This window comes from Leptosomus discolor, chromosome 3 (assembly GCF_034619465.1).
Source record: "Leptosomus discolor isolate bLepDis1 chromosome 3, bLepDis1.hap2, whole genome shotgun sequence".
Classification (NCBI taxonomy): Eukaryota; Metazoa; Chordata; class Aves; order Leptosomiformes; family Leptosomidae; genus Leptosomus; species Leptosomus discolor.
The window spans coordinates 70,463,537-70,490,269 of record NC_141393.1 but is presented as its reverse complement, the minus strand read 5'-3'; the positions used below and the strand labels follow the sequence as shown (position 1 = coordinate 70,490,269).

The following is a 26,733-nucleotide window of genomic DNA, read 5'->3' as shown; positions in this document are numbered from 1 at the left end:
CTCGGAGTGGGCTCCGGAGAGGTCAGCCTGAGCTATGTTTTCCTGCTGCAAACCCAGAGCCTGCTCAGTGAGCTGTAAAACGCTCCCATCCCCACACTCTGCAAGAACTTTGCTGTTTCCTTCCCCAGCCTGAGTCGGAGGCACACAGCTACAGCAGACCTACAAAGACAGGGGCTTATTCGGCAAAGACCCTTCATTTACCTTACCCTGGCAGAATATTTAACCATTCATCGGACTTGTGCAGCAACAAAAATGAAAGGGGAAAAAGGAGATTTTTTGCACATAGCTGCAGCCTGAGGCAGGCAGCCTGCCCCATGTTAGCACGCTCTGCTCCAGCACTTGTAAAACCCAGATGCCTCCATGGCGTCTGCAGCCTTTGAGTTAACCCCGGCTCCTGCAAGTCCAGGAATTGTTACTTGGCTTGAAATTAGGTGGGCCTGTGAGTCTTTACTGGGCTGGGGCAGAGGGGATGGCTTTGCCTTGGCTGTGCCACCCAGCAGCAGTGTTTGTGCACAGCAGGAACAGGACCAACCTGAAAGTTCACAGACCGTAAGTTGGACCCTCCATGAATCGTGGCATGGTCTCCATAGGAGACCAGCATTGAGACAGACTCTAGACAGACTGAGCCTTCTCTCAATGCACCCTCTGCTCTTTTTTAACCTTGAAGCTGGCTGAGTCTCATCTTTCTGACTTACACGCACTGACAGAGATATACTTTGTTTACCCCAGGTTTTCACAGGACCCCAGAATCTGGAGCTCAAAAAAAAAAAAAAAAAAAAAAATTAAGAGCCACAGCCCTTCAAGGAGTCACAGCAATGCTGAGACCGGACTTTGGTACCGCTGTACTGGCACAGCACATTCATGCAGTAAGTGACAGTCCTCCTATAAAGGCTTTGGGCACTCTGTTAGCGAGCCAGGCAAAAGCTGGCATTCTGGTAGCAATGGTCCACAGTTAGCCAGTTGGCCCGATTTTAAAAGCTGAAGCGTGACAGCTAAACCCATCTGCAGAGCTCTTTGATGCTCAAGCCGCTCGCAGTCAGGCGCCTAACTACAGCCTGAAATGCCCAACTTGAGGCATTCAGGAAAATCTCGGCCATTTCCTGCTCCAGAAGTCAGACGGCATTTTCGACAGCGCAGACCCTGCAGTGCTCTCCCAGCTTTCCGTCGGGACAAAAGAGGCCTTTTAAATTCGCTCTCCTTACACAGAGATTCACAGGACACCAAGCCAACATTGTCAAACGATTGTATTGGAATCATGTTTTATTTCCCAACGTCTGACAGGAAGAAGTGTATCAAACCGCACGTCATCTGCTGCCGTGGGCTCATTCCTGAGCAAGCGCCTGCCGAATTCACAGTGGATGCAGGGACCGCTCCCAGTTTAGGCACTGCTTTTACTTTGCAGGTAGTTTAAGTGCCCCTGATGAACATAGATGCTTTCCTGAATCAAAAGCAAGAGGAAGAAAAACCTAAGTCTTCACATAACTAAACCCAAGTAATATTTTGACCAAATCTGTTCCCAGCATTAGGAGGACTGCAGGAGTAGCAGACGAAAAGCTCCTTGTAACCTGGAGAATTCATTCCCTCATCCTTGATGAAGGATAGATGAGTTACTAAAACAAATATTACATTTCATTCTGGCTAATAGCACTCTGATCTTGCCTTACACGAACAGGGGAGGCAAAAGCGCTCCTGATGATTATCATTTACACACAGATGACTTCAAGTCCCCTCATTTGCTGAGCCCAGGCTGTGATACGACATGCAGGTTTTTCCCACAAACCTCTTCTGTTGCTCAGGCATTTGTTTTGCAGTTGTTCTGGCAGTTTTATTGGATCTATCACCCGGACACAGAGGTAATAAAACACTAAAACTCCTCAGTCCTGGGCACAGGCTGTATCTTTCCCTGGTTACCTGCCAGCCTATGGCCAAAGTCAAGAGTTCCATCCTTGCCACCTGCCTTGGGAGACCTGCTGATGCACTCACCCAGAGCCATGCCCAGAGCAACAGGTGCCGACATCCACCCTAACCACACATCTGCACCGTAGCTCCACCACCAGCTCCACCAGCGCTGGCTGAAACAGGTCAGGCTGCCCCTAAACAGCACTTGAATCCCTGAAACTACCCAGGCAGCTCTGGGGTATCCTTTCCCACCTGGCAGTCTCTGGTACCTTTCCAGCTTTCAGATACATCCTGTGTCCAAAACCTCCCCATGCCTCCAGTTTTCACACAGAAAGGGCTTTGACTTCTCTCAAATCATTAGAGAAAATGAGCCTGGGAAATTTCAAGGCTTGAAACCCAAGCACTTTAAAAGGCTACTACCGATAGTAACCAAAGGGGTAATACCTCCTGTGTTTGCTAGAGCAGAAAGTACACTTGCATGGCAGGAATACTGCTCCCGAGCTATTCAGTCTCCTGCTGTGGGCCTTGCCTTTAAACTGTAAAATAAAAAAAGTGGGAAAGGCTGTCGGAAAACCCCATTGAAGATCTCTTCCCTGCTCCTGGGTTTCCCTACTCCTTGCTCCCTGTGCTGGAAGAGTTCAAGGCAGGCTGTGTCTTTCTCAGAGTGTGGCTTGCCACGTTGGAGCAAAGCAAGTCAAAGACTGGCCTCAGCCCTTTGAAGTAGCCACAACAGAGAGGACATCCTCTCCCCAGGGACCTGGCGTGCAGGGCTGGCCCAGCCACTGGGAGAGCAAAGTCAACGTGCAACGTGTGGCAGGAGAGAGGCAGCGATGGAGAAGCCGTGGGGCAGAGCTCATACCAGCCTCCCATGGGAGCCAGGCACCCAGAGAGGAGACTCTGTCCTTGTATGGGCTGGCTCTGGGCACCAAAGCCCTTGGAAGTGCCTTCTGAAACGGCAGCCCATCTTCCCCAGCTGGTTTCAAATGGCTTTCTGGAGAGACCACTTACAACGTGAGATGCTCTTTGCCTCTGATCCCCTTGGCAGTTTTTGAGTTGTTGGCCAATTTCGACCACAATTTGACAATTTGAACAGGAACTGCAAAGACAATTCAGCTCCTACAATTTTCTTGAAAACGTGGTGGCTCAGTAAAAGGAAAGAGGCATTACTAACGCCAACAGCAAGAAACCAAGCAGCTGCGTGAGCCCAGGCTCTTACAAGACACTTGAGAACCCAGACCAGAGCACGTTGCTGCTTTGACAAAGTGGAGGGAAATCCCAGCAGATCTCAGCCCCGATTGCTCCATTCATCCCAACCCAGAGGTGCACAGCAGCAGAAGCATCATTGCCAAGGGCTGTCTCCTTCATATCACACCCCCTTGCCTTCCCTGGCAAGACCAGAGCTGAAAGAGCCCAAGGCTCAGACTAGGCAGCCTGAGCCCCAGGTTTTGGTATAGCTGTGCCAGCCTTCTTAACTATTAAACCAGGAGAAAGTGGAGACCAAGATGATGGGGAGTGCAGCACCGACCGCATACGTGTTCCCGGCGCAGGGAGGGTGAGCAGCCCACGCTCCTGCAGAACCCTGGCCACACCACACTGTCCACTCGTGTCTCCCTCCCATTTCCCGCTGCCACAGACCTTTCTGTGGGCTCGGACCAGTAGATGGCACCAGAATAACAGAAAAGCCTCCCCGTTCTGCCCACCACATTTCCCCAAATCCTCCCGCAGCATCACCCCCGAACACAACGGGGCACTGGCAGCAACGGCGCATGTTTGGAGCTGACCTCTAACAGGATTTCTAAAAGTTTTAGCAAACAAATTCAGGAGGGGGGGGGGGAAGTCAAACAAAGTGGTTTCTTTCCATTTTCAGGGTTATAAAATCTTCCCCCCCCCCCCCCCCCCAAAGGTAGATGCTGGTTTTAAATGAAAAACAGAATCAAAGTATTTACCCGAAGTATCTGCTTTCTCCATAATTGTTTTAATTTGGAGGAGGTTTCTCCCTTCCAGCTGGAACAGACAGAAATTTCCTGCCTCCTGCAGTTGAACAGAATCTGCATTTCTCAATGTAGAAGCAATTTACCCAAGAAGTACCTGGATGCATTTTTAAGTAGGAAGGTACCCTTCTCTTTGGCCATCAACATTGTTAAAGGCAAGTCTAGTAGTTCTTCCCAGGCAGCTTCTGCTATTAGCTAATGACCACATCCTTGGCCCCAGTAGCTTGAGCATCCTCTCAACTGTCTCAAAACAAGCAACAGGACCAGCTTGGGTCAGGGTGGGCATTTCCCCCAGGAGGTACCTGCTTCTCTCTTGCACACCAGGTGTGCAAGCATTTTTCTTATTACAGAAAGGCTGTCCTAAAGCAGGTTTAACAGCCAGGGCACAGCCTGCAGCAAAATCCAGCCACGTCACAGCCAGTTTAGGATGACCCCAGTCACATCTGTGCCCTGTGGTACCTCCTGATTGTAGCAGTGGATAGTATGTTTTCAGAAGAAGGAATGGGCAAAGACGATGGTGGTCTCCAGGGATGTGCTCTGCAGTGCAGACAGCCCTCCCTCCCCCCCCCGAGTCCCTGGCTCAGCTGCAAAGTATGATGAGGCGTACCTGAGCACTGCGTAGTGACCCCAAATACCCCGGAGCCGTGGCCACAGATCTGCCCGGGGGAGATTTAACATGCTCAGGGAGGCACCAGGATTTTTTCGGAAGCCCGAGTCCTGCCTGGAGTCAATTTGGGACAAATTCAGAGACCTTCTGACTTTTCACACCCGGACTGAGTTTTGAACGTGGCTCGGCCCAGCAAAGTTTTAAGAGGAGTTTGATTATTTTGACCTTTCCCCCCCATCCCCATTATTAATCATACTGAAAGAAAGCATAATTCCTCTAAACCAAACCATTTGCCAAACCATTTCTCGGCACATTTTTTACTTAATGTCCCTTCTAGGAACTAAGCACATTTGGAAACCTCCACGCCTCCGTCCTCCTTGGCCAACAGTGTGTCCATGAGCATGTGGCCGTGAGCACTGAGCATCGGTGCTGGGAAACGTCCAGCCTGGCGGGGTAGAGAAAGGCTCCCGTCCCCATGGGCTCGGCGGTGAAGCAGAGGACCAGCCATGAGGGTTTCATGCTACAAACACTCCTGGGGGAGCTGCCTTTCTGCAGCTCTTTGGCCATCCCTGGTTCAGCGAAGTCCTCCCCGGCTGGTGACAAGTGAACACAAAATGGAGTGCAGACACAGGCGGTGAAGGATGGCTCTGATCATCATGGCCCTGCAAACCCTTTTCCTCCCCTTCCTTGGTGCCAGCCCTGCACAGCAATCTCTGACCTTCCCAGAGAGTCCATCCTACCAATTCAGAGCCTCTCTGTCCCACGAGGATGCTGAGCACATTTATCCCCCCTCCCGACCATTGATTAGATTTGCAGCTCTCCCTGTTTTCCTCATTTTACCCAAAGCTGACAGGGTTGCAATTACAAGAGACACAGTTCACAGAGATTCTCAACCTGGACAGAAATACCAGAAATCTCATGCAACAGCCTGTTTTCTTCAGAGCCGCAGTAAACTCAGAAGAGGTCCCAAAATACGAGAGCAAGTGGGCTATTTCCTTGCCTAATGTTCACCCTTTGCAGCTCTGCAGAGGCTTTCCTATCTCTGCTATTCCTAACCATGGGATTTTGAAGAGGGGATTGTCCTATAAATGAGTGTGGCAGCTGGTTCACATAAGGGCCTGAGTTATGATCAGAGATGAGGACATTGCTTTTCTTTTGTGTTTCTCACTATGTTTTGGTTCAAACCTGTAAACAGACTCGCACCGAGTGGATCTGCGTTCTCCATCTGGTCCTGTGATCCAATTTCCTGGCAGGAATATCCCTGACATCGAATTGCGCAGGAATGCTGCAGCGTGTCCGTCCCTCTCACGGCCAGAGCTGAGCTCTTCAGTTTGCTGGTTTCTGTGCGAGACCCAGCCATGGCATTTCACCCAGTTACTCCGCTAGTGAGACCAATAACTCATGGCTGACAAAAGCAGCTCTTCCAAAAGGGCTTCCAGACATTCATGGACGGAGAAGCCAGCACTCTCCTTCAAGAGTTTGATTACATAGTATCTCACACAATTAAAAAATGCATGTTTTCTACCTCCTTTGAATGCATGTCTGGCTTTTGCTCCCAGCCACTGGCTCTCGCTTGGAGCCGCTGGCTCTCATTCTACCTTTCTCTGATGGATTAAAGCGGGGGGGAAAGAAAGAACTCTTCCTAGAGAGTCATGGAAATGGGGATTCAAATCCATCATCACAACTGTCTGTAAATGACTCTCAGCATTGCCTGGCCTGAGAGGGACAGTGATACATCACACAGTGCTCCCACTTGGAGCGGAGACCAGGGAAGCACAGTAGAGAGCAAAGCCCTTCTGAGGATACCTGAAGAGCAACACTGTGTGTATAACAAGAGGGGCCAGGGGAACGGGCGGCCCAGCACCACTGCTGGTGAGAAAATCAGGATTCTGCACCCAGCCCCTCATGGAGTGCTTCGACCCTTTGAGAACAAGGCATCCTCTTCACCTGCTCGCTGTAACCTCCTCCAGATGCAGCCTAGCTCTAGCCAGAGGAGCACACGGCAAAGGCAGACATGAACCGGCTCAGATTGAAGAAGGGCAGCTTTCTGGGGCAGTTTTCCTGCTAGTCACAGATAAGTTTGTCTTTTCCATTACACCACCTGCTTCTAGACCATAATACCCAAGCCAAAAGGCACATCTAGCAAATCTGTTGCCTGGTTTCCCAGCGGTGGGTCACTCCCAGTGCCCATGTCCCTTCCCTATCCACATGCTTTTCCTCAGCCAGCTGGGTCCTTCTTGCCCCACAGACATCCCAGTTGAGCACAGCACAGCAACCTGCTTGGAAAGTTGGGGAAAATTGGAGGCAGCACCATTGTGCTGGCCAGAATAGATGAAACACAGGGTTAAGCACACAGGCACATTCTCACTAAAGTCATGCAGTCACTGAAACTTGGGGAAAGATGTCCAAGAGACTCATCTTATTCCCTTCCCAAGGTAGGACCAGCTCTATGCTGTTTATTCCTTTACATGTTTGTCTCCATCAGATCTGTGCTTAGGGTCTCCACAGCATCCTCACACCACCTCTTCCAGGGTTTCCCTGCCCTTACTGACCTGGGAGGATCTCCCTACCACCTCACTTTCATCTCCCTTGCTCTAACAGAAGCAGGTGGGCTTGGAAATTAGTTTATACCCTCCTCTTCTTGAGCTTAAGCACCTCTTCGTTCCTCCTAAACCGGATGCTGGAGCTCTCCTTACTGCTTTTCTTCTCTGGACTTCTTTCGACCTGGTTCACATCTTCCTCGACATGCAGCACGCCCAAGCAGAGTTCACCTGGAGCCCTCTCCACGGCGAGCACAATGAAAGGATGCTCCACAAATGAGGCAGAACTACAGGAGATGATGGGGGTGAAAACCATCTGCCTCTCCTCATAATGATGCGGTGTTTTGCACTGAACAGGAGAGTTGGTTCAAGGCCAGACAAGCAGATTTGCAAAGGGCACAGAGCCACAGCGCTCCAGCATAGGCTCCTTATGCCAAATTCATCCCCCTTTATAGACACCAGGTTGACACCAGTGACTCCATGCCATCCTCCTTTACATGGTACCATGCAGAAATGCACTGGGCTGTGACATGGGGGAAATATCCTCTGTAAGCTCAACAGAGGAGCAAGAGAAGTCACCTCCTCCAGCAAGCCCAGTTTCCCCACTGGGAATCACTGGTGGAGACAAGACGGATCCGTCCCATCGGGCGCCTGTGACTGGACCCTCGCAGAGCACGTCCTGTGGGGGACTAGCTCTCCCACAGCTGGAGGGCTTGGCTGGTGGCAGGGCATTCAGAGGAAGGGTTAGCACCAAAATAGGTCATTAGCAAGCGACGTGGGTTCTTCATTCTTCTCTGGGCCCCTCATTATCCTAAGGGGAATGCCTCAGAAAACCCGGGGGGGGGGGGGGGGGGCGGGGAGGAGGAGGAATTTATAGTTCCCTTCCAAAAACCAGTCTTTGTTTGTTTGATCGTTTTTTTAAATGATCGAGTAACTTGTGAATACATTTTCTGATGATTCCCACATCCTCCCAGCTGGAGAACGGTTCATGAACAGATTCCAAACTCTGTAAATGAACTTGTTAGTCATAAGTCTTCAAACAGGCTTGATAAACAACTTTCAGTCTGCAGGATATTCATCAACCATTCCGTTTGCCTGGTCTCCTGACACTAATCTATTATTTACAATGAGAGATCCCTCTCCTAAATCACAGGTGATTGTTTCTTTTTACTGATTAGCTGATTTTTGTATTATTTTTTAAGGAGAAACAATGAAAAACAAATCACAAACAAGCAATGCATTGCAAGCACTTATTCCTGAGCAGTTCCCCTAGTTTCCATGAGATGTATCCGCAGTTGTCCAAATGAAACAAACTGTAAGTAAAGATCTTTTTGGCCAAACCTTCAAGACCAAGCTACAGCCAAGAAAAAAGCATGACAGTCCCAACCGGCCACTGGGAATTTCACTGCCTGCCGCCAAACACTCCAGGGACCTTCCAGCTGACCGGCACGTGCCGTTCTTTGCATCCTTTGGGTCTGTGGAGAGCCCAAGCATCCCAAGATGTCCAGGAGACTCGAGTCTGCATATAAAAATCTGCCACCGAAAACTGTTTCACCCCATGGATGGGTTCACGCAGCAAACACAACTCACCCCAAGGGCACGGGGTGCACACAGGTGCACCTGAGCAGAAGGTGGGTTCCCTGCAGGAACAAACTTGCTGGAAGTCACTCCACTTCATGAAAGGGGATCTCCTCCATGCTAATCAGTTAATTAACACGGAAGGTGGTCAATTACAGAGACAGATGGAAGAGCAATTTGCTGGGGGTGATGCAGAGGGAGGAGAATCTTCCCAAATCCCTGAGCTTGATCAAGTTACGGCAGCAAGTATGCAGAAAAAAAAAAAGACCTCAAGACTCCGTGGCCAAGGTGCAAAGGCATTTTGGAGCGATAAAAGACAGGCTGGGTCTTCCTACTGGGCCATCTCAACTGATGTTTGGAGGAAAAAAGGCCCTACTGTTTCAATTTAGATTTTAGGTGCAAGTCTTTTCTGGGTAGGCTACTCCCAGCACCAGCAAATGCCATACCCTACCAACCCTGCCCTGCTCTGCCTCCAAGTGGAGTGGCCATATACCGCCTGGGGAACACATGTAGCAGACAAATGCCCTGCCCAGCAGGCTGCCTTGTGTGTGTGCACAAAATCTGGACCTGTGTTTCCTCCACCACTACAGCTCCCCATCCTTGATCCATGGAGAGGTACAGACTCCCATCAGCATTCAGAGTGAAGGCAGCAGGATGCAGAGCTTGGCTCTGGACAGGTCTTGAAAGCTTTTTTTCCTCTCTCTCACTACAAAATCACCAATACGTTTGCTCTGACAACCTCAAGAACTCAAGACTAGACAGGCTGCACTAGCAGCTCGTGTCTAGAGACAGCCCTCCCAGTGCCAAATGGGAGCAAACACACTCAGGAAAGAGACACAGACTTGTCACCAGCTTTCTCTAGCACTGTCCGCATGGGAGTCATACATCCCAAGCAGGAACTCGGTGCTGGATTCACAACCTCTGCTCTGCACCTTCCATCCAGGGGGAAGTGTGACGCTGCACAGGATGCAGAAGGATAATGGGTATGAAGTGTTACCAGCATTTCAAGCCATGGGGTGGGGAAAGCGCTGTAAAGCTTTACAGGAAAACAGGCCAGATTTCATGGGGACAGGAGCTGCCTGCAGAGCCACCGGCAAGGGCAGCCCTTTCTGCGGCACCAGGCCGAGAGCATTAACACTCTGTTTTCACTGTTACGGCTCAGGCACTTTTCCCTATTAAAGTCCAATTCATCCCCACAGAGCCCCGACTCTGCTGAGCTGAAGCAAAGAAGTGACAGCTCTATGAAAGATGCAAGTGTTTTCAAATATTTTTTTTTTTTTTCAAATGTGGGTCGTATTAGTGACGCTTCCAAAAAAGAGGACAATTTCCAGAAGCACTGAGCAGGTCTTCACAGCTTTGCTGGCACGCTGGCTGCAGCTCAGCCCAACTCACCCCGCTCTCATTCAGCAGCCACAAACACAACAAAACCAAGAGCAAACAGCAGACTACTGAAGGTCCCCATGTGTTCAAAACCTACCCAACCTTGACTGGTCCAGCACATACACTGGCTACAAGGGAAGGCTGGAAGCGACTTGGGTGCTGCCTTCTGCAGCCACCCACCCTGCTCCGTCACACCCACGCACCCTGCTTTCTTCCCAGGGCCCCTGGGACTGCTGGTCACTTCTAGAGCTGGATGCCATTTTCCTTCTCCAAGCCTGCACGCTCAGCAGCTGGTGCTAGAAATTTTGTCTTGCCCCAGACTCATAGGGCCACAGATAACTTTGGTTTTACTTTGGTCAAGGAGGCTGCAGGAGATCATCCACTGGTGGGCTCAGAGCAGGAAGCAATGACCCTAGGCTCCTGATTAATTCCAGCTCTCGGTGCAAAAGCAGTTTTGCTGCCTGAGCAGCTCATCAAGACGTGGAGAGGGTCCTAGCCAGATACTGAGTGGCTCTTTGGACGTTTGCCCTGCCCAGCAGTCTTGCTGACTGGCTGGAGTTTCTCCTGTAGGAAAACTTCTCTAGCCAGAAATGGGGGGAAATTTGGGTGGAATATGAACTGGACGCTGCAATAGGATGTAGCGAATTGTTAACAGCACAGCTGGCTCCCCTCACCTCTCTTCTAACCTTCCCTTCCAGGAACACAAGGCACCAGGACATCCTGGGCTGCCACCCCAAGGCAAACGTTCACTTCATACGGGCACGATAAATCCAGACTGTCTGGGACAGTGCTTTAAACACTGCATAACCTTTTCTCAGTCTCTGGAGGTGAGAAAGGAGCTCAGAAATCTATGTAACCTGAAATAGATGCTCACTGGCTTTCTCATCAGGCCTCTCTTCCCACCTTTCGCCTTCACAGAGTCATCCTTGCAGATGCCAGGCTTTCCATTGCAGGAGGTGGCACTCAGCTTTGGCACCACTGCTCCCTTCCCATGCTCCCTTCCCAACCAGCACCCTCCAGATGTTCTCGTTTGAAAGAAACTTCTCTCAAAATTATGCCACCACAGTCCCAGCAGACATGCAGTGCACCTCTGCTGAGCTCCCGTCCCCACCTCACAGCATATTCTAGGGCTACACAGTGGACATCAGCTGGGTCCAGCAGAAGGAGTGCAGGAAAGGAAACGGCAGGTTAGGTACATGCCATGTGCTGACAGATCAATGCAGGAATGACAAACATGAGCAGGGGCAGCAAATCTAGGGGTAAGAACTGCAGGACTGACCTGGAAGACCCTTGGACCCCTGGCTGTAAGAGTGCTGCCATCACACAGACCTGTGCTGTAGGGCTGGTGGCACCCGTGTCTATGCACATGTGAGCTTCCACTGGCACAGTCTATAATGCAGAGTCTCCATAGAGACTCTCCAGTGGCTAGTAAGAGGTTGAATTTATACTGTATCTCCCCCTCACGGGGAGGCACTGCTAGCATTCTTCTCCACACCCTACCGGACTGCCATAAAACCCGCTGGGATTTCACACCCCTCTGAGCCGTCTGCTCTCCCACCGGAGCAGACAGTGAGTTCAGAAGGTATTTCCCACACGCAGCGACCCTACAACAGGATTTTCTTGGGGGAATCAGACTAAAAACCTATGCTCTGTGTGCACTGCCACCCGAGCACAAGTTGAAACCTTTCTGCGCCCTGCATGTAAAGCCACAAGGGCAGTTCAAACAGAAAGTCAGATCAGAGCCTTGGACAACAGCTCCTCCAGCCAGGCTGTGATGATTCTCACTTCACATCTCCATAATCCGCCCCGAAATCCAAGCCTCCTTTAGGAAACGCGAGTAGGGTGGGGAACCAGCAATGCAGTGATTCATCCTCCCCAGAAACAGCGGCCCAAGTCTGCAATATTGTGACACTTGGTAAATACTCGTGATGTACTTCATTATGCAATGGAGGTCCAGCAGGAGCACAGATCCCTCAGGGCTACTTAATATGGGTTTCAAAAATGATTAAATATATCATAAACAACTTGCAACCAGGAATAAACACCTATAATCCCATCAAGCCATTCTGGTGATGTCAAAAACCACGGGAGCGAATTCAGTTACCAGGGTAAAAAAAAAAGAATATATCCTCGAAGGAATTATGGTCCTGTAATTCTGTGTCTGCCTTGTCAAACACTCCACTCTCCCAGCCCCTCCTGCTTACACTCTGTCCATGCTCTTGCACTTTCTTTCCAGGCTTCCTAATGTCACATATTTTGATGCGTGTTGCACCTCTGCCGAAAGGATCGTGCCCCTGAACGCAGACAGCAAAACTGTTTCACGCTGGTGCAGAAATACTGCACCGGCCCGAAAAAAGAAAAGTTTTTTGTATGACTCCAGGCTGCTGGTCAAGTCTTAAACACTAATACTCATCAATTGGCATACATATAAGCAGTCCATTGAACTGCACGCAATGACTCGTGTGAGTAAGGACTGCACAAATTAACCCTGAGATAATATTTTCCCATGCGATCGCTGCTTTATACATCATCAAAAAGATGGAAAATAGACTGGCTCGTAGTGGAAACTTGGTGCAGATGACAGAAAGCTGATGTTCGTTAAAAGTGTTCTAGCAGTTTAGACCAAAACTTTAAGTTTTATGAGAGATTTCAAAAATTTAGCTTTCATGGAAAAGTTTTCATTACATTAAGGGGGGGTGGTGGGGGGGTGAGGGGAGTAAAAAACTTCAGCAAAATCTTTTTCAAATTAAAAAGTTGGAAGCTTTGTGTGGATGGATTGAAAACACGAATACCATCAGCAAATTATGAGACCATGAGAACCAGGAAGCAAAGCTGATTATGATCAAAAAAGTGAAATTCACAAACAAATAAAAGTCTAGTTTCGCTCGTCAAAAGGAGGGCAGCATGGCCAGCACTCGCAAACCGAGTCAGCTCCCTCCTTCAAATTCACATAGCTCTTCTTTCTTTGTTAATAACAGTACATTGCCCATTTTTGTTTGCTTTTTGGTGCCTTTATTTTTTCCTTTTTAAGACTCCAGGTTTCTGACAGAGTCACATTTCCATCTTTTGTCTGCAACCAGAAGCTCTAGAAATTTATGTGAAAAACACAAAACGTTTTTCCACTTCAAACTGCAGGATTCAGGGTTGTAAGAAAAATATCCAACACTTCAGTGAGACACTTGCTGGAATCACCACGCACCAGCCAGCCCGAGAGTGAAATTAAATAGATATGTCCAAGGAACATTAATGGAAAGAAGTTAACCAAACTTCTAACAACTGCTCTGTGTTAATTACCTGTCTGTTACTCAACCTTTACTCTAGTGAACACTGCTCAGTCTTCCTGCAAGAAGCCTCGAGGATACACACAGCACAACTGGCACGCGTAAAGATTACTCTCGCAAGAAAAAGCAAGTTGTGTACGTTACCTGCATGAAAAGTACAACAAGTGCTTTAAAGATAATATTGATCTGATCCTCAATTTTTGCTCATCAGCTGCTGGAAGAGGAGGATTGACTCTGAAAGTCTTCCTTGTCAGCACCTTGTAAGGATGCTCACCGCTGCCCGCGGGGTTAAAGGCATCGGCGGCTTTCCCTCGCTCACCCGTGTGTAACCTGTGGCCGTCAACAGCCAGCTGCTTCCTCCAGACTCTCCCTTTGCCCATCAGCTACTAGATTTAACCAATTTACCTAGCAATTTTCCCCCCTCTTTCTATTCTTTGTAAATCCCCGGTCTACAGTCTCAGCATCTTCTGGGAATAAGGGCTGTGCTTTACTAACAAAAGAGCCAATTAGTACTTCGAGATAAGGCAGAGGTTTGCAAAGAAAACCCTGCAGTTGTCCCTGGCACTTCCTCTCACGTTCATCCTCCGTAAAACTCAGCAGCCACCGAATCGCTTTTCACATTTCAAAGCAGCGGCAGCGCTTTTCCATCTCTTTTTAAGAAGGAGTCTTAGGAGTCTTTTTTTTTTTTTTTTTTTTGTGTAGCGGAGGGAGGCACACCACCGCAGACAACCTCAGGACCATGAAAAAAAAAAAAAAAAGGAACAATTCCGTATTTACACACACCCTTTCACTCCTGCAGCAACCTCACTTGTTTGATTAAAAAGTGGTGATTAAAGCATAAAGAACAGCCATGTGGGAGCAGACCAAAGGTCCTTCAGCTCAGGATCCTGTCTCAGGCTGCCAGTAACGACAGAGTCAGAGGTTATAAACCCAGGCAGCAATGGAGCGATCTCTGCCCCATCTCATCCTTCCAGCCTCTGCGACTTGCGACTCCCTGAGCTGGACGCTGCCTCCAGACACTGCTGCAGTGAAGAGCCATCCTTAGTCCTCCCTGGATTTGTCTTGTCCTTTCTTTAAATGATTTCTATTTCTGATCTCTGCAAAATCCTGCAGCAACAAGATCCGTCACCAAACAATGTGCCAGCTGAAAAAGCCCTTCCTTGTCCTCTCAACCCATTGCCTGAGAAGAAGGGATTGAAACCAGCACAGATGCTCTGCTTGACCCAGCCTAAGCAAAGAAACTCACCTCCTCCCCGGCAGGGTTTCTGCTTCCTTGGAAGGAGCAGCAGCGCTGAGGGGTCACGATGCCCGCCGAGATGGAAGAAGCCGTGGATGGCCGCAGGCAGCCTGTGCCCCAGCTTTAATCGTGAACCAGCCCTGTCAGCCTGACATAATCTGCCAGGCTGGGAGAGGAGCGCAGCCCCTGAACTGCCATCACTTTCATACTGAAGAGAAATTAAAGGGCAGTAATGACTCCAATATGCAGAACTTGTGCACGTACTGGACCAAAGAGGGGTTTATTCATTCCTCACAAAAGAAATCTGAGCATAACACTTTTTCTTTTGCTGCTCATGCTTTCCTCACATCATTTTACAAGCCATCGACAGCAAGACTGAAACAAACCAACCAAAAAAAAGCAGAAGTCAAAAACAGTGTCTTTTTTAAAAAAAAAAAAAAAGCTAATAGCTTACCAGCTCTGGATTTGGAGGATCCAGAACGCTGCTCTGACCCATGAGCTCTGGGAACCTACAGGCCACCGAGACGTTTCTGCCACCCCCAAAGGGCATGGGAGCAATAGGAGCTGATTGCCTTTGCTGGGAAGCTCAGGGGGTCCCCTCTGCTGAGCTGGGACCCGCGTTCTCATCCCTGTTTTAGCTCGAGTCAGCAAAAGCCCTGCTACCAAAGCAAGAGTCGGTTGTATCTTAACAGGTGGTTTTGCAATGAAGAGGAACTCAGACTGCAAAGTCTTCCTGGCTGACTGGCAGAGGCAGGGAGGTTTTGCTGTGAATTGTATCAGTGTTTAGGATACAGTTTTCAGAGCGACAAGTTGAACTAAAGTCAGCGAGAGTGACAGCTTTGCAGTACCAGTGAAAAATCAGCTCCTTAATACACTTACAGTTCTCCCTGTAAATATTACAATCACAGCTACTCCCAAGGAAATGTTGGGGTTTCCTTTTTAATAAGATAAACATTTTCTGCTGAACCTCTTTCAAATGAACTAGTGGTGAAATAGTCCCTTCAATCTCGATTGTCCAAATAAAACCTTTTGTCATTTTTGTGTCAAACCTTTTCCCTTAATTTTGGATTACAAAAATAGCACAAATAATTTGGCTTTTCACTTCAGTTTGGGACCAACTCGCTGACTTTCCTCCAGGCTGGAAGAACATTTTTAGTATTCTTGAAATATTCCGCAATTTCTCCAAACAGCTTTTACCTTCTCTCCCTTAGTAACACAGAGAATAACAAGCCCTGTGCTAGCTTTTCCACTGAAACAGCTCTCGTTTTTCAATGAGAAAAGCTCATACCTCTGTAGTACTGCCTAGCTCCAGCACAACCCTTTTCCTGCATGGATAGCAAAACACTCCACAAGACACATGCAATAGGTGGGGAAACTGAGGCATGGAGACTCATGGGATCTGCTAAATGCATCAGTGAAAGAGCCAGAAAGCCCAGATGACAGCTCTGCCCAATAAACCAGGGAGAATTTATCCCCGGTTTGGTTTTGGTTTTTTGGCTTACTTTAGAATACTTTTAAAACCTTTTAATTCAGGGCAACGGCATTAAAACTTTTACAGCATTCAGAGAAATTCTAATTTATTTGAAGCTGTAGTTTGGTCCCTGCTTGGCAATGCTGGCTGGGAAACACACTCTCAGACTGGGATTTTTGGTCCTTTTCATGCTTTAAGAGCAGGGTGGGTATCAGGGAAATATAGCCCTTCTTTCCCAGGCAGATCAAGCTAGCTCCAGAGAGCTCAGCAGTTGGCAAGGGGCAGCATCAGGAGTAAATGGGGTCCAAATAAAATATGATAAACGAAACTGGGGGAAGGAAATAGAAGGGGGGGGGGGGGGGAAAGAAAAAAAAAAAAAGTTCTCTACTAGTTAGTATCTCGGGGACTCTCCAGCCGTAGTGCTGCGCAACAAGCAACTTATTCAGGGCGAGAGAGAGCATCAATCACTGCCTTCCCCGCTAAAACACACACCTTTAGGGTCAGAAATTGCATTTTTCCGGGTCCTGGAATGGGAATTTTTTAAAAGCAACGTCCTAGCGGCGGTGGGTCCGTCAGCCGCGCCCCGGTCCGGCTCTGCGGGAGGGACGGGAGCCGCCCCAGCAGCCGCGCACCGCTCGCTCCCTTCCCCGCCGCGCTCCCGCACGGAACCTGCCCCGGGGTGATGCCTCCCCGCCCGGAGGAAATGTTTTGCCGGGGTTAAGCTCGGGGATCCCACGGGTGGTAGCGTAAGGAGCAGCTGTTTTTTAGAAGGCTCCCCCCTTCCCCAGCCTGGTTTCCTTTGGGATACCGAGAAAGCGACGTCGGACACACTGGGAAAAGAGGGTCGGAGGCGGCTGCCGGCGAAAGAAAAACGAAAAGCGAACGAAAATTGCAATCACAATTACATTGTAATTCCATCGCAACTGCAATTTTCGTTCGCTTTTCGGCTTGGTGGGGTTTTTTTTGGGTTTTTTTTTTTTTTCTCCCTCGCCTTCCGCCGGCAACCGCCGCGCAGGCCCCCACCCCCGGCCCGGGATGGGGGGCTCCCCGGCAAGCGAGCCCGTGTCCGCAGCCGCGGCCCCTGCCCACTCCACGGGAGACACGGCGGGGGCGGCCGCAGCCAGCCCTTATCCACGACGAAAATCGCAGCCAGTCCTTGCGGTCGGGGATTTTTTTTTTTTTTTTAACCGAAAGCAGAGGGAGGGGAAGTGGGGGTTTGCCAGCCCTGTACACCCACCTCACCCCGCTCCGCCGCGGCTCCTCGCCCTTTCTGACAGCGCTGCCCTTGGAAAATAATAAGCGGCGCTTGGAAAATGCCGCGCAAGCCGGCGCTTGTCCCCGCTGCCCTCCAGCAGCCGGGCTGATGTTTTAGGGCTCCTTGTGTTCCCAGGCGAGGACTCGTTAGCATGGGCAGCTCAGAGGCAGGTCTGCACCCTGCCCTGCCCTGCCCGCCGGGGCTGGATCGGGCCCGCATCGGGACAACCGGGGCTCGGGGACGAGGGGACCGGCAGCTCCGTTTTGCATCCGCGCACGCACCCTCCGGCTGTTTGCGAGCCGCGATGCTCCAGGCAGGTAGTCGGACAATCGTCTTGGCCCCATCTAGACCCCCGAGCAGCTTCACGGTGTCCCGCAAACCACGGCGCCGGTCCCAGCTCCGACGGACGGAGGGCGGCTCAGCCGCTTGCCGCGCCTCGCCCCGTCCAGCCAAGCCCGGCAGGCGACAGAAAAGGGGGCTCAGCCCCCCGGCCCGGTCCTGCCCGCCCCGGCTCCCCGAGCTGTTTTCCTCCGGGTCCCCCGAAGGGAGACGGAGCAGCGCAGCGGCAAGGGCAGCTCGCTGCTCCCTTTGTCCCGGGACGCGGCTGGGGGAAAAACAAGCGTTTTCCGAGGGCAGGGGAGACGCAGGCTCCCCGCAGGGGGCACGGCGGGGAAGGCCGGCTCGGGGAGAGGGGCGAACCGGCCTAGGGACCGGCCGGCGGCTGCTCCGGCCGCTTCCCCGGGGGGCACCCTCGGGGCCGCGGCTGCCCCGGCCGCTCCGCCCCGGCAGCGCGGCGCACGTGGAGCGGCCGCAGCGGCCCCTCGCCCCAGGGAGGGATGGAAGGGGTGGGGGGGTGGGATGTCCCCGCACTTACTGTCCTGCTGCGGGGTGTCGCTGCCGCTGGTCAGCCCGGGAGACTCCAACAAGCTCCGGCCGGGCTCTCCGCCACCCTCGTCCGCCTGGGCGGCCACCATGTCGCCCGCCTCCTCCAGGTCCAGCAGGTGACTCACGGAGAAGTTCTTCTTGGCTTGTAAATTGTCCAGGCCGGCGGGGCCGTCGAGGCGGGCGGGTAGCAGGGCCTGCCTTTCCATGGCGTGGGCATAGCTGGACGCCATGGTGTCGAGCGGGGCTTTTCTGCCCTCGCCCCCCCCGGGCGCCCACCGCCCCCGCTCCCCCCCAGCCGCCGGCCCTTCGAGGGGGGATGCGCAAGGACCGAAGGAGGGGGGGACGGGACGGGACCCGACGGCGGCGGGAGGGGAAGCCCGAAGGGGAGCGGGCAGGACCGGGCTTAAAACATGCCGGAGGCGCGGCCGGCTCGGGGCGCCGGGGCGGCGGCGCGGGGCGCGGGGAGCTGCCGCCGGCCGGGAGGCGCAGGGTGGCTGTGGGGCCGCTGGGGCGGGTGCGCCCCGTCCCTCCGCCTCCGCTGCCGGCGGCTCCTCTCCCTCCGCCCCTGCGCTGCCCTCCCCTCCCCTCCGCCCCGCACTTCAAACGGCGGGGGCGGCTCCGCGGCGCTCCGGCCGCGCCGGGCACTCGGGGGAGGGCGGCCCGCGGGGCCTCGCCGGGACGTGGCACCGGAGCGGCCCGGCCCCCCCCCCCCCCCCCCCGCCTTCACTCGGGACGGGGGTGGGCAGCGCCGGCCCCGCCGCGCTCATTAGCTCCCCGTGGGGGGTGGCTGGGGGAGCCCCCGGTTAGGGGGTGAGAGGGGCGCAAAGGGGGTGCGGGCGTCGTATGTCCCCTCCCCTTGTCACCCGGAGCTGCACCTGGAGGGGGGGGTGGGCGCGGCCCTGGGGAGGGCTCCCGGGACAAAGGAGAGAAATGGTGAAAATGAGAAATGCAGATGAAAAGGTGACAAAGAGGAATGGAAGAGAAAGCGTGAACAGGAGACAGGAAAGGAAGAGGAAAAATAGCAAAAGAGGAAGAAAAAGTGCAACAGAGAACTAAGAAAGAGAAGACAGACCAAGAGGAGAGCAAAAGCAAAAGAGCAGAAGAGAAAAGGAGGGGGGGGAAGGCCAAAAAGAGAAACTTCAAAGAGAAAAAGGCAGGAGGAGGAGGGCACACAGAGCTCCTCAGGCCAGCAAGCAAAGAGGTCCCAGCAGTTTGTCCTGGCCCCTAGCTGGCCTTCAAGGCCAAGGACAGGTAGAGGTGCAGGGAGGTACCCCCCCCCACCGCAGAAGGGCCCTGAGGGCAGCAGGGCTGGCGAGGAGGGGCAGGGTCCTGCGGGCCAGGAAAGGCCGCTGCATCCCAGCGGTTAGAGCCTGGGCTCTGAGCTGCCACAGCCAGCCCAGAATTTCCATCCCCCCGATCTGGGGAAAGAACATTTGATGCCATCAAAGGGCTCCAGATTGAAAACAGATGTGCTTCCCCAAGCCTCTCCATGCATTTAATTAAGGCACAGGCATGGAGGAGACATTTTCATCATTAGTTTGCTTTCAGCCCCCCCTCTGGTCCTGGTTTACCCTTTGCAGTCTCAAAGACCCAAATGAGCATGGCAGGGCTGTGGGGCTCTGCTGTTCCCATCTTGGGGGCAAGCAAAGCTGGTGGGCAAAGGCTGGAAAGGCCAGAAAAAGCACTGGGGCAAGGTTGTGCGTGTGCACAGAAGTGTGTGGGTGTATGGATGCACACCCAAAACACCACGTATGCATCTGCATACACACTGGTGTGTGCCTTACTGCATACTGGTGTGGCCCTTTTTTTGCAGGAGCTGTGTCTTCACTGAGTGTGCAAAGCTGTATCTGGCTGGCTTTTGTATGCTGGCATCTTGTACCCTGGCTCTCAGGGTCTTCAGGTTTAGGCACAGCAGGGTGGGTGGGTTGGTGCACACACTTCCATGCCCTGAAGAATGGTTATCTATACACATCCCTGTGGGCTGCCCAGCACATGAAAGACCCTTTTCTCTGCCTTTCCCAGATATTTGGCTGCACTCTTTCTTGGTGAGCTGGGTTTTACCCTCTTTCTCCCTGTTCTCCTTCAAATGGATGTTGCAACTGGCCTGGCTTTTCTGAGTGGGTGCTGCAGTGTCCCAGCCATACACTGCCCTTTCCACTGGCAGTAGGGTCTGCTCTTAGCCCCAGGCAACCTCTGCCATGAGAGTGACAACAGAAGCCACAGAAACAGAACAAGAGCTCTGTGACAGCTTCATCAATATCCTCACTGACATCCCTGGTAAGAAGTATTTCTCCTTACATCTTGCCATGTCTAAGGGCATCCTTCAGACAACCCTCCCTCCCAGCCTTGGGGTTTAGGAATGCAGCCCAATACCACCAGATGCCCTGGAAAAATGGTGGGTGAAAGCATGTTGGTGCTGTGGGTGACCAAATCAATGTATATGCATGTGCTACAAAGGAAGAGTCTCACCTGCAAGGCAATAAAGGGACCCAGCTTCAAGACCAGCTACTGTGGCTACCCACAGGCTGAATAGCAACACGGGGTGCCAGATTCACATTCTGGAAGTGGCCTAAACGCCTCCTCTACCAGATGCCTCCTGCAATACAACTAGATTTCTGTAACTGGGTGGGAGAATTCTGCTGAGGGACAAGATGAACCCAAGGGAAACTCTTCCAGCTCTGCCTGTCTCAGAAGAAAGAAGGTTGGGAACAGTGGGAGTCTTCCAAGACTGCACAAAACACCACAGGGCTGCAGCTATTCTTTCAACTTGCTGCAACCAGGTAGGCCATAGGCCAAGGCCACTTGCAGCATGGCAATGAGTGTGGTAGGAACCTCCTGGGCTCTCAGAGGGACAGTGACCGTGCTGCCACCTCAGCTAGTGAACTGCCTCTCTCCCTAGATCACCCATAGGACCTTTAGGACCAAGCTAGTCTTTCAAAGCAATGCTGTCCTGTTCTGCATGTGGTAGAGGGCAGAATTAGTGCAACATCCATGATCCTCTGCTCCATGGAGAGCACGGTTTGCCTATGGGAAGCCTAAGGAAGGTAGAAGTAGAGACAGCATCAGGGAAAACATCCCACCATGAGAAAGCAGTGGAATGTGCTCTTTGTAGCAGAGTGTCAAGTTGTACTGGGAATCAGCCCAAGCTTGAGGGAATAGGTGGGATGGGTGAAGGGACCTTGTCACATGCAGGAAATGAGTCACATGAGAAGAAAATGATGGACCAAAGCGGCACACAAAGATCATGAGCAAAAGACAAACAGAAAAGAAAGAATTGGAATGGTGAGGAGAGAGAAGGGATGAAGGACATGCTCTCTGAGCTCCTGGGTGACCAAACCGAGGTCCCAGGGCCCTACATAGGGGCCTGCCACTAAAACAGAAGTAGGACCATCTTTATGGGACAAGCATGAAATATCCCTTTGTTATCCATTTCCTTTAACTTGATTCGAAGTTTTAGAAAACTTCAGGTTAGAGTACAGGCAGATATTATTGCCTTACCTGAATGCTCAAGGGTATTGCCTTCTAGTGTTCATCTTCTCCTGCTCCAGCCACCAGCAGCGAAGGCAAAAGAGGATGGGGCATTTGCCACCCATCTCAGATCATCAGTTTACTCCTGTGTGAGTCCGATAGCCAGCCCATACACTCGCTCTAGGGCCTCCAGGAGTTTCTGCATAATAAATAGTCATAGGACGGGAGTAAGCCACGCCATGGCCCGCTGTAATCCAAAGATCCCAACACACTTCCCCCTGTTTCAGATGGGGAAATTGATGTAAAGGCAGCTTGTCCTCAGCATCAAACCCAAAGCAGAGGTGATAGGATACCCCAGTTCTCATGACCCTGAGGCTGGGAAGGACTTCCATGCCACAGATGGACCATGACAGCATATGCACATACCATTTCAACACCCCACAGACAATCAAGTAGTTAGACATCTATTTCCCACCTCACCACTGGCCTGGTGTCAAGCTGAACAGCTAGCTCCCATTCCTCACCATCTTCCCATCCCCTTTCCTCTCCAATGTACTCCTGCCTGGCAGCTGCTCACAGCATTCCTCCACTTTCCCAGGCTGTCCAGCGAACAATTGCCTCCTGCTCACAATCCCAGAAAGGCAGGGACCTCTGAACCTCTCCTGTCAGTGGAGAAGAGGAGAAAGCCCAAAGTTCCCAAAACAGCCAGAAATCTGCTACGTAAAGTACCCACACCTCAATGGCCAAGCCTCACACTGCAGACAGCAGCCAGACTCCAATTTGGCCCCTCCTGCTCCCCAAAGTGGTCATCATTTTGAAGGGCACCAGTGAGACTCACCAGCTGGAGCCCTGCCTCAAAACCTATCTCCCACACCGTGAATGTATCTGATGCTCAAAGAAGGTGAGGCAAAAGCCACAAATTCTCCCATTCTCCCTCCCCCAGTTGCATATCAAGAAGGGGAAAACAGAAGATCTGCACCTCTGCTGATGACATTTGCTTCTGCTTTCTTTTCTCATAGAAAATTAGAAGCTCAATCTGTAGTGTCAATGAGAAATTCCCTGACTTGAATATTTGCTCCAGTTCCTGAAGGTTCCCATGAAATCCAGCACTGGCAGCTCCTGTGGTTCCCAGATCCAATGTAAGAGCTACCCAAGTATGCTATAAGCCCTCAGAAACATTCCCTTTACCTTCAGATCTAAACAGGGGCTTCCTAGCACCACGATCTTGGTGATAGTTTTCAGGTACAACAAACAGGAGCTGACAACCTTCCCAAGGGTCTTGCAGCCAACAAGAAATACTCAGAGCAGATGAGCAGCAGCAACATAGGTCAGCTCACACTCCTTGTAGCTGGCACTAATGAGATGCAGGAAGGCATCAAGCCAGCCAAGCCTTTGCCTGGTCCGCTCCCACATTGAGCTCTTCTGCACTGACCACCACACCATATGCCTTTCCCAGCATAGACTGCCCACTTGTTTCAGGTGCCCTAAATATCTTCTCTTTTGCCTGAGTCTAAAAAAAAAAGCCAGGAAGAAGAACCTGTGGAGGCTGTGACACACAGATGTGGATTCTCAGCTGTCTAATAACATCATGGCACTCAGGTGAAGCATTTTGCTCAGTGCTTGGGTCTCTCTTCCCTACCTTATTTTCATCAAACTTGTCAGCACGTAATGTCTTAGAGCTCTTTTTTGATCTGCCAAACTTGTTTCATCCTAGCAGTTTAAAAAATATTATTTTTTTATTATTTATTGCAGGAGGGCAGCAGGGAGAGGGAGGAGCTAACAGCCAGTACCATTGCACATTGCACCTTTAGGAAACCTGACCAAAATGCACACACAATTACTGCTCTGAGCATCTCGGCCTTAACCGTGCAAGGTGCTCAGCTATTCTAAGATGTGCTGAATGCTCTCCAGCCCTGCTCTCCTGAGGACCTTGATGGGGTGTGAGCAGTTTAGATAGGTGATTCAGGGGACAGGAGGGCACAAACAGTGCTTACTCCCATACTGGCAGCTACTTTGGAGAGGGAGTGCTCTGAGACAGACCACCACCCCTTTGCACCCCAGAACATGAGCCACAGCTCCTTAGGGGCAAGCTGATGAGAAGCATTGAATCACAGCATCTCTCTGCTGCTGGCCACTTCTCAGGCAGCATCCATACCATCCCGTCCCTTGCCCAGCCCAGTGATATCCCCACTGCTGGACACTGTTGCTGATGCCCAGGTGCTGTGGAGCCAAACCAGAACTCTTTTGCCCTGGAAAGTTTTCGTCCCATCACCCTGGCATGCTGATTCACTGAAATGCCTGATCTCAAGCCTCTTTGCACTTGCTCTGCACAGGGCTGGGTGAGAACTACACTGAGCTGGAGACAGAGAGCACCGGCGGGAACATGTGTGTGCATATAGGTGTACCTATCAGCTTACCCATGTGTGTGAGCGTTTGGGTGTGTTTGCACACATTCAAGACTGGAGCCAGACCTCTCTCCCCCACAAACTCCTGTTATACATTTGGGTGAAATCTCCCCCTTTTCTCCTTTTCTTCCCCACACAGAGGTGCATTATTAGATCTATGGGGATCAGGTAGTCTACAGTCATTTCAAGCTGTAAACTCAACATCAGGGTTTCTTTTAATCCCAAACATCTTGATATCATCTGGAAATGCCGTGAGCAGTTTATAATTAGGGTTTAGCATGCAGATTAATACCAGCAGCTCCAGGGTGAACAGACCATCAGAGTCTAATCAAAGCTTAAATGGGGCAGCAATTTAAAACTGAGATTTATTATTCCTCTGCATAATATTTTGAACCAGGGGCTGAGTTCACATCACACACAATCATTCCTGGAAGTGCTATCACATCTCCAGTCAGAGCAAGGTGGCTTGTTACTGGTTCATGGGGGTGATAAATACTCGGCTTCAGGAACTTATTTAGGAATATCACAGCACTGACACTGTACAAGATTTAGAACCTGAGGCAGGAGAGCACTTGCAGACATGCACAACGCATGGGGCTCCAGCCCCACGTGGATGGTGGGACAAGGCCATGCACTTAAATTTTTTTTGCTGGGTACCCGTTGTAATAAGGGAGGTGGCCCCAGCACACCAGGTAAGGGATTCTCTGTTTGCCATCTCTTCTGGCTATGTGTGGTTTGGGGTAAGGAAGGATGGGAACGTACATGGTACCCAAGGCAGGGATAAAGCCACCTCACAGCAACAGAACCATCATGGCAACTGGCCCCACGTAGCAGGCTTGGTGGCATGGTCAGCTAAGGGTCAGGGAGGGAGTCCTGAGCCAAATGCAGTCGGGAAAATCTCCTGAATGATATTTCTGCAAAGTCCCATCTGGATGGCCCCTGGAAGTACCCTCAAGTCTCAGAGGTTTGATTTTCAGGGTAGGGGCAGCTGGGCTCTCTATGCAGCACCTGGGTTGGAGTTTTCACTAGCAGGCCTCCCACTTTTTCACCCAGATCTACCCTCACCAAGTTAAGGCTAGAGCCCTTCTCTTGCCTTGTCTTTTATAAAACACAAGTGGAGGAGAGGGCTGGGAGAGTGGAAATTTGTTCATCAGTTTGTCTGTACAAGTCCCAGTTTTTAGATTTCAAGACAGAATTTCAACAGTTGCCACCTAGCTTTCAACAGAGATGACAAGCACATTCACCAACTGGCAGTGGCAAGAACTAGTTTCCTATTTTCTTTTTCTATAAGCTTTCCACCAAGTGGAACAGGGGCTATGAGGAATAGAATGTCCTCATCTCCAGCCTGGATGGTCTGTGGATCTGAACTAGAGTTCAGCTCTTCACTTCCCTGGCCTTGCTCTTGCTAGGGATGCCCGTGTGACTATCAGCTCTGCCTCTGGCCCCAGAGGCTGCCTCTGCGGCAGGTGCGTGTCAGCACTGCCCTGAGATGATCCTAAGGATCAGCACCGTGTCTGAGGTGGAGGGAGCAGGGGACACACATTGTGGCCTCTCAAAACAACGTAAGATGGGGGTTCATGGGTTCCACAGGGGACCGCAGCAGGATCAGCACAAATACCTCCCCACCATGGCTTCACTCTAGTGGCCAGGAGCCACATGAGCACAGGGTGACAGGGCACAGTCCTGCAAGGTGGATGGCGCTTGTCTTCGTCTCACTAAGCCTGCTCCATGCCCTTCAAGGATTTCAGTGGGGTTACCTGCCTCTGGAGCCAGGACTCTGTGTAGTAAGAAACCAGTCTGTGGCCCTTTCAGATTGCCTACTCACCTACTGTGGCTACCTGGGGGCACTGAGATGGCCACCAGGACCCCCACCCTGGGCCAGCTAAACAGAGCTAGACAAGCTAAATTAGGGCTAAACTGCGTGTTCCCAAGGGCTCAGACTTGAGCTGGCTCCAGAGCTGGCTGCGTAAGGAGCTGTGGGTTTGGATAAGCCAGCCGTTTAACCGGGGTTTTATTACCAGGCAGGGTAACAAAAGCACTCAGAGGTCACCTGAGAACTTTAATCAGCACCGAGGGTCACTGGATAGCAGGCTAGGCGGGAGGAGGGCAGGGCCCAGGGCACACAAATAAATAAATAGACGTATTGAAACCACCTCTATTCCTCTAAATGATCTCCTCTCTCTCTCCTCTTCTCCATGCACATTATACAGATCTCTTCTCTTTACAGTCAGATGTTGAAATGGCCCTAATTTCCCCAGCAAAAACTCCGAGATCTCCTGCAAATTTAGCCGAGAAGTTTATCCACAAGGTTTGCTTGGTTGTTTTTTTTTTAAATCCCTCACTGCTGGAGATGAAAGTTCAGCCTGCTGGACTGCTCTTGGGCTGGATATCAGATATCCCTAACCCCGGAGAGAGAAAGCATCCCATCGGCTTCTCTCCCCTGCAGGAAAGAAAAAAAAAAAAACCCAGCCCTCCCATAATCAGAGTCTGGGCAGACAAATTGGCACCACTGTTTTCGTCTTTTCTGCCTCCACCCCCCTTTCTGGAAGAGGACTAACTGTTCGGAGCACAGTCACAACTCACAAATATTTGTGGGTATTATATTGCAAGAGGGAAAGAAAAAATCCGAAGGAAGGTAACTGTTAAAAGCTTAGTCCCTCTCCCATGGAAAGCAGCTTTATGCAGGTCCATAAATCTCCTTTGTAAGTGGTCATTAAAACTGTGTCCTGTTTAATT

At 51.2% G+C, this 26,733-nt stretch overlaps 1 protein-coding gene across 2 annotated transcripts in view; it reads right to left on the bottom strand.

Moving 5' to 3' along the window:
• Positions 1–18,354, bottom strand: part of PRRX1 (paired related homeobox 1) — a 39,465-nt gene extending 21,111 nt beyond the window's left edge. For both annotated transcript variants that reach the window (XM_086462959.1, XM_086462960.1), the window contains exon 1: positions 18,114–18,354. In XM_086462959.1, the coding sequence (XP_086319085.1) occupies positions 18,114–18,354 (241 nt within the window). The remainder of the gene's footprint in view (positions 1–18,113) is intronic.
• Positions 18,355–26,733: the final 8,379 nt, after the last annotated feature.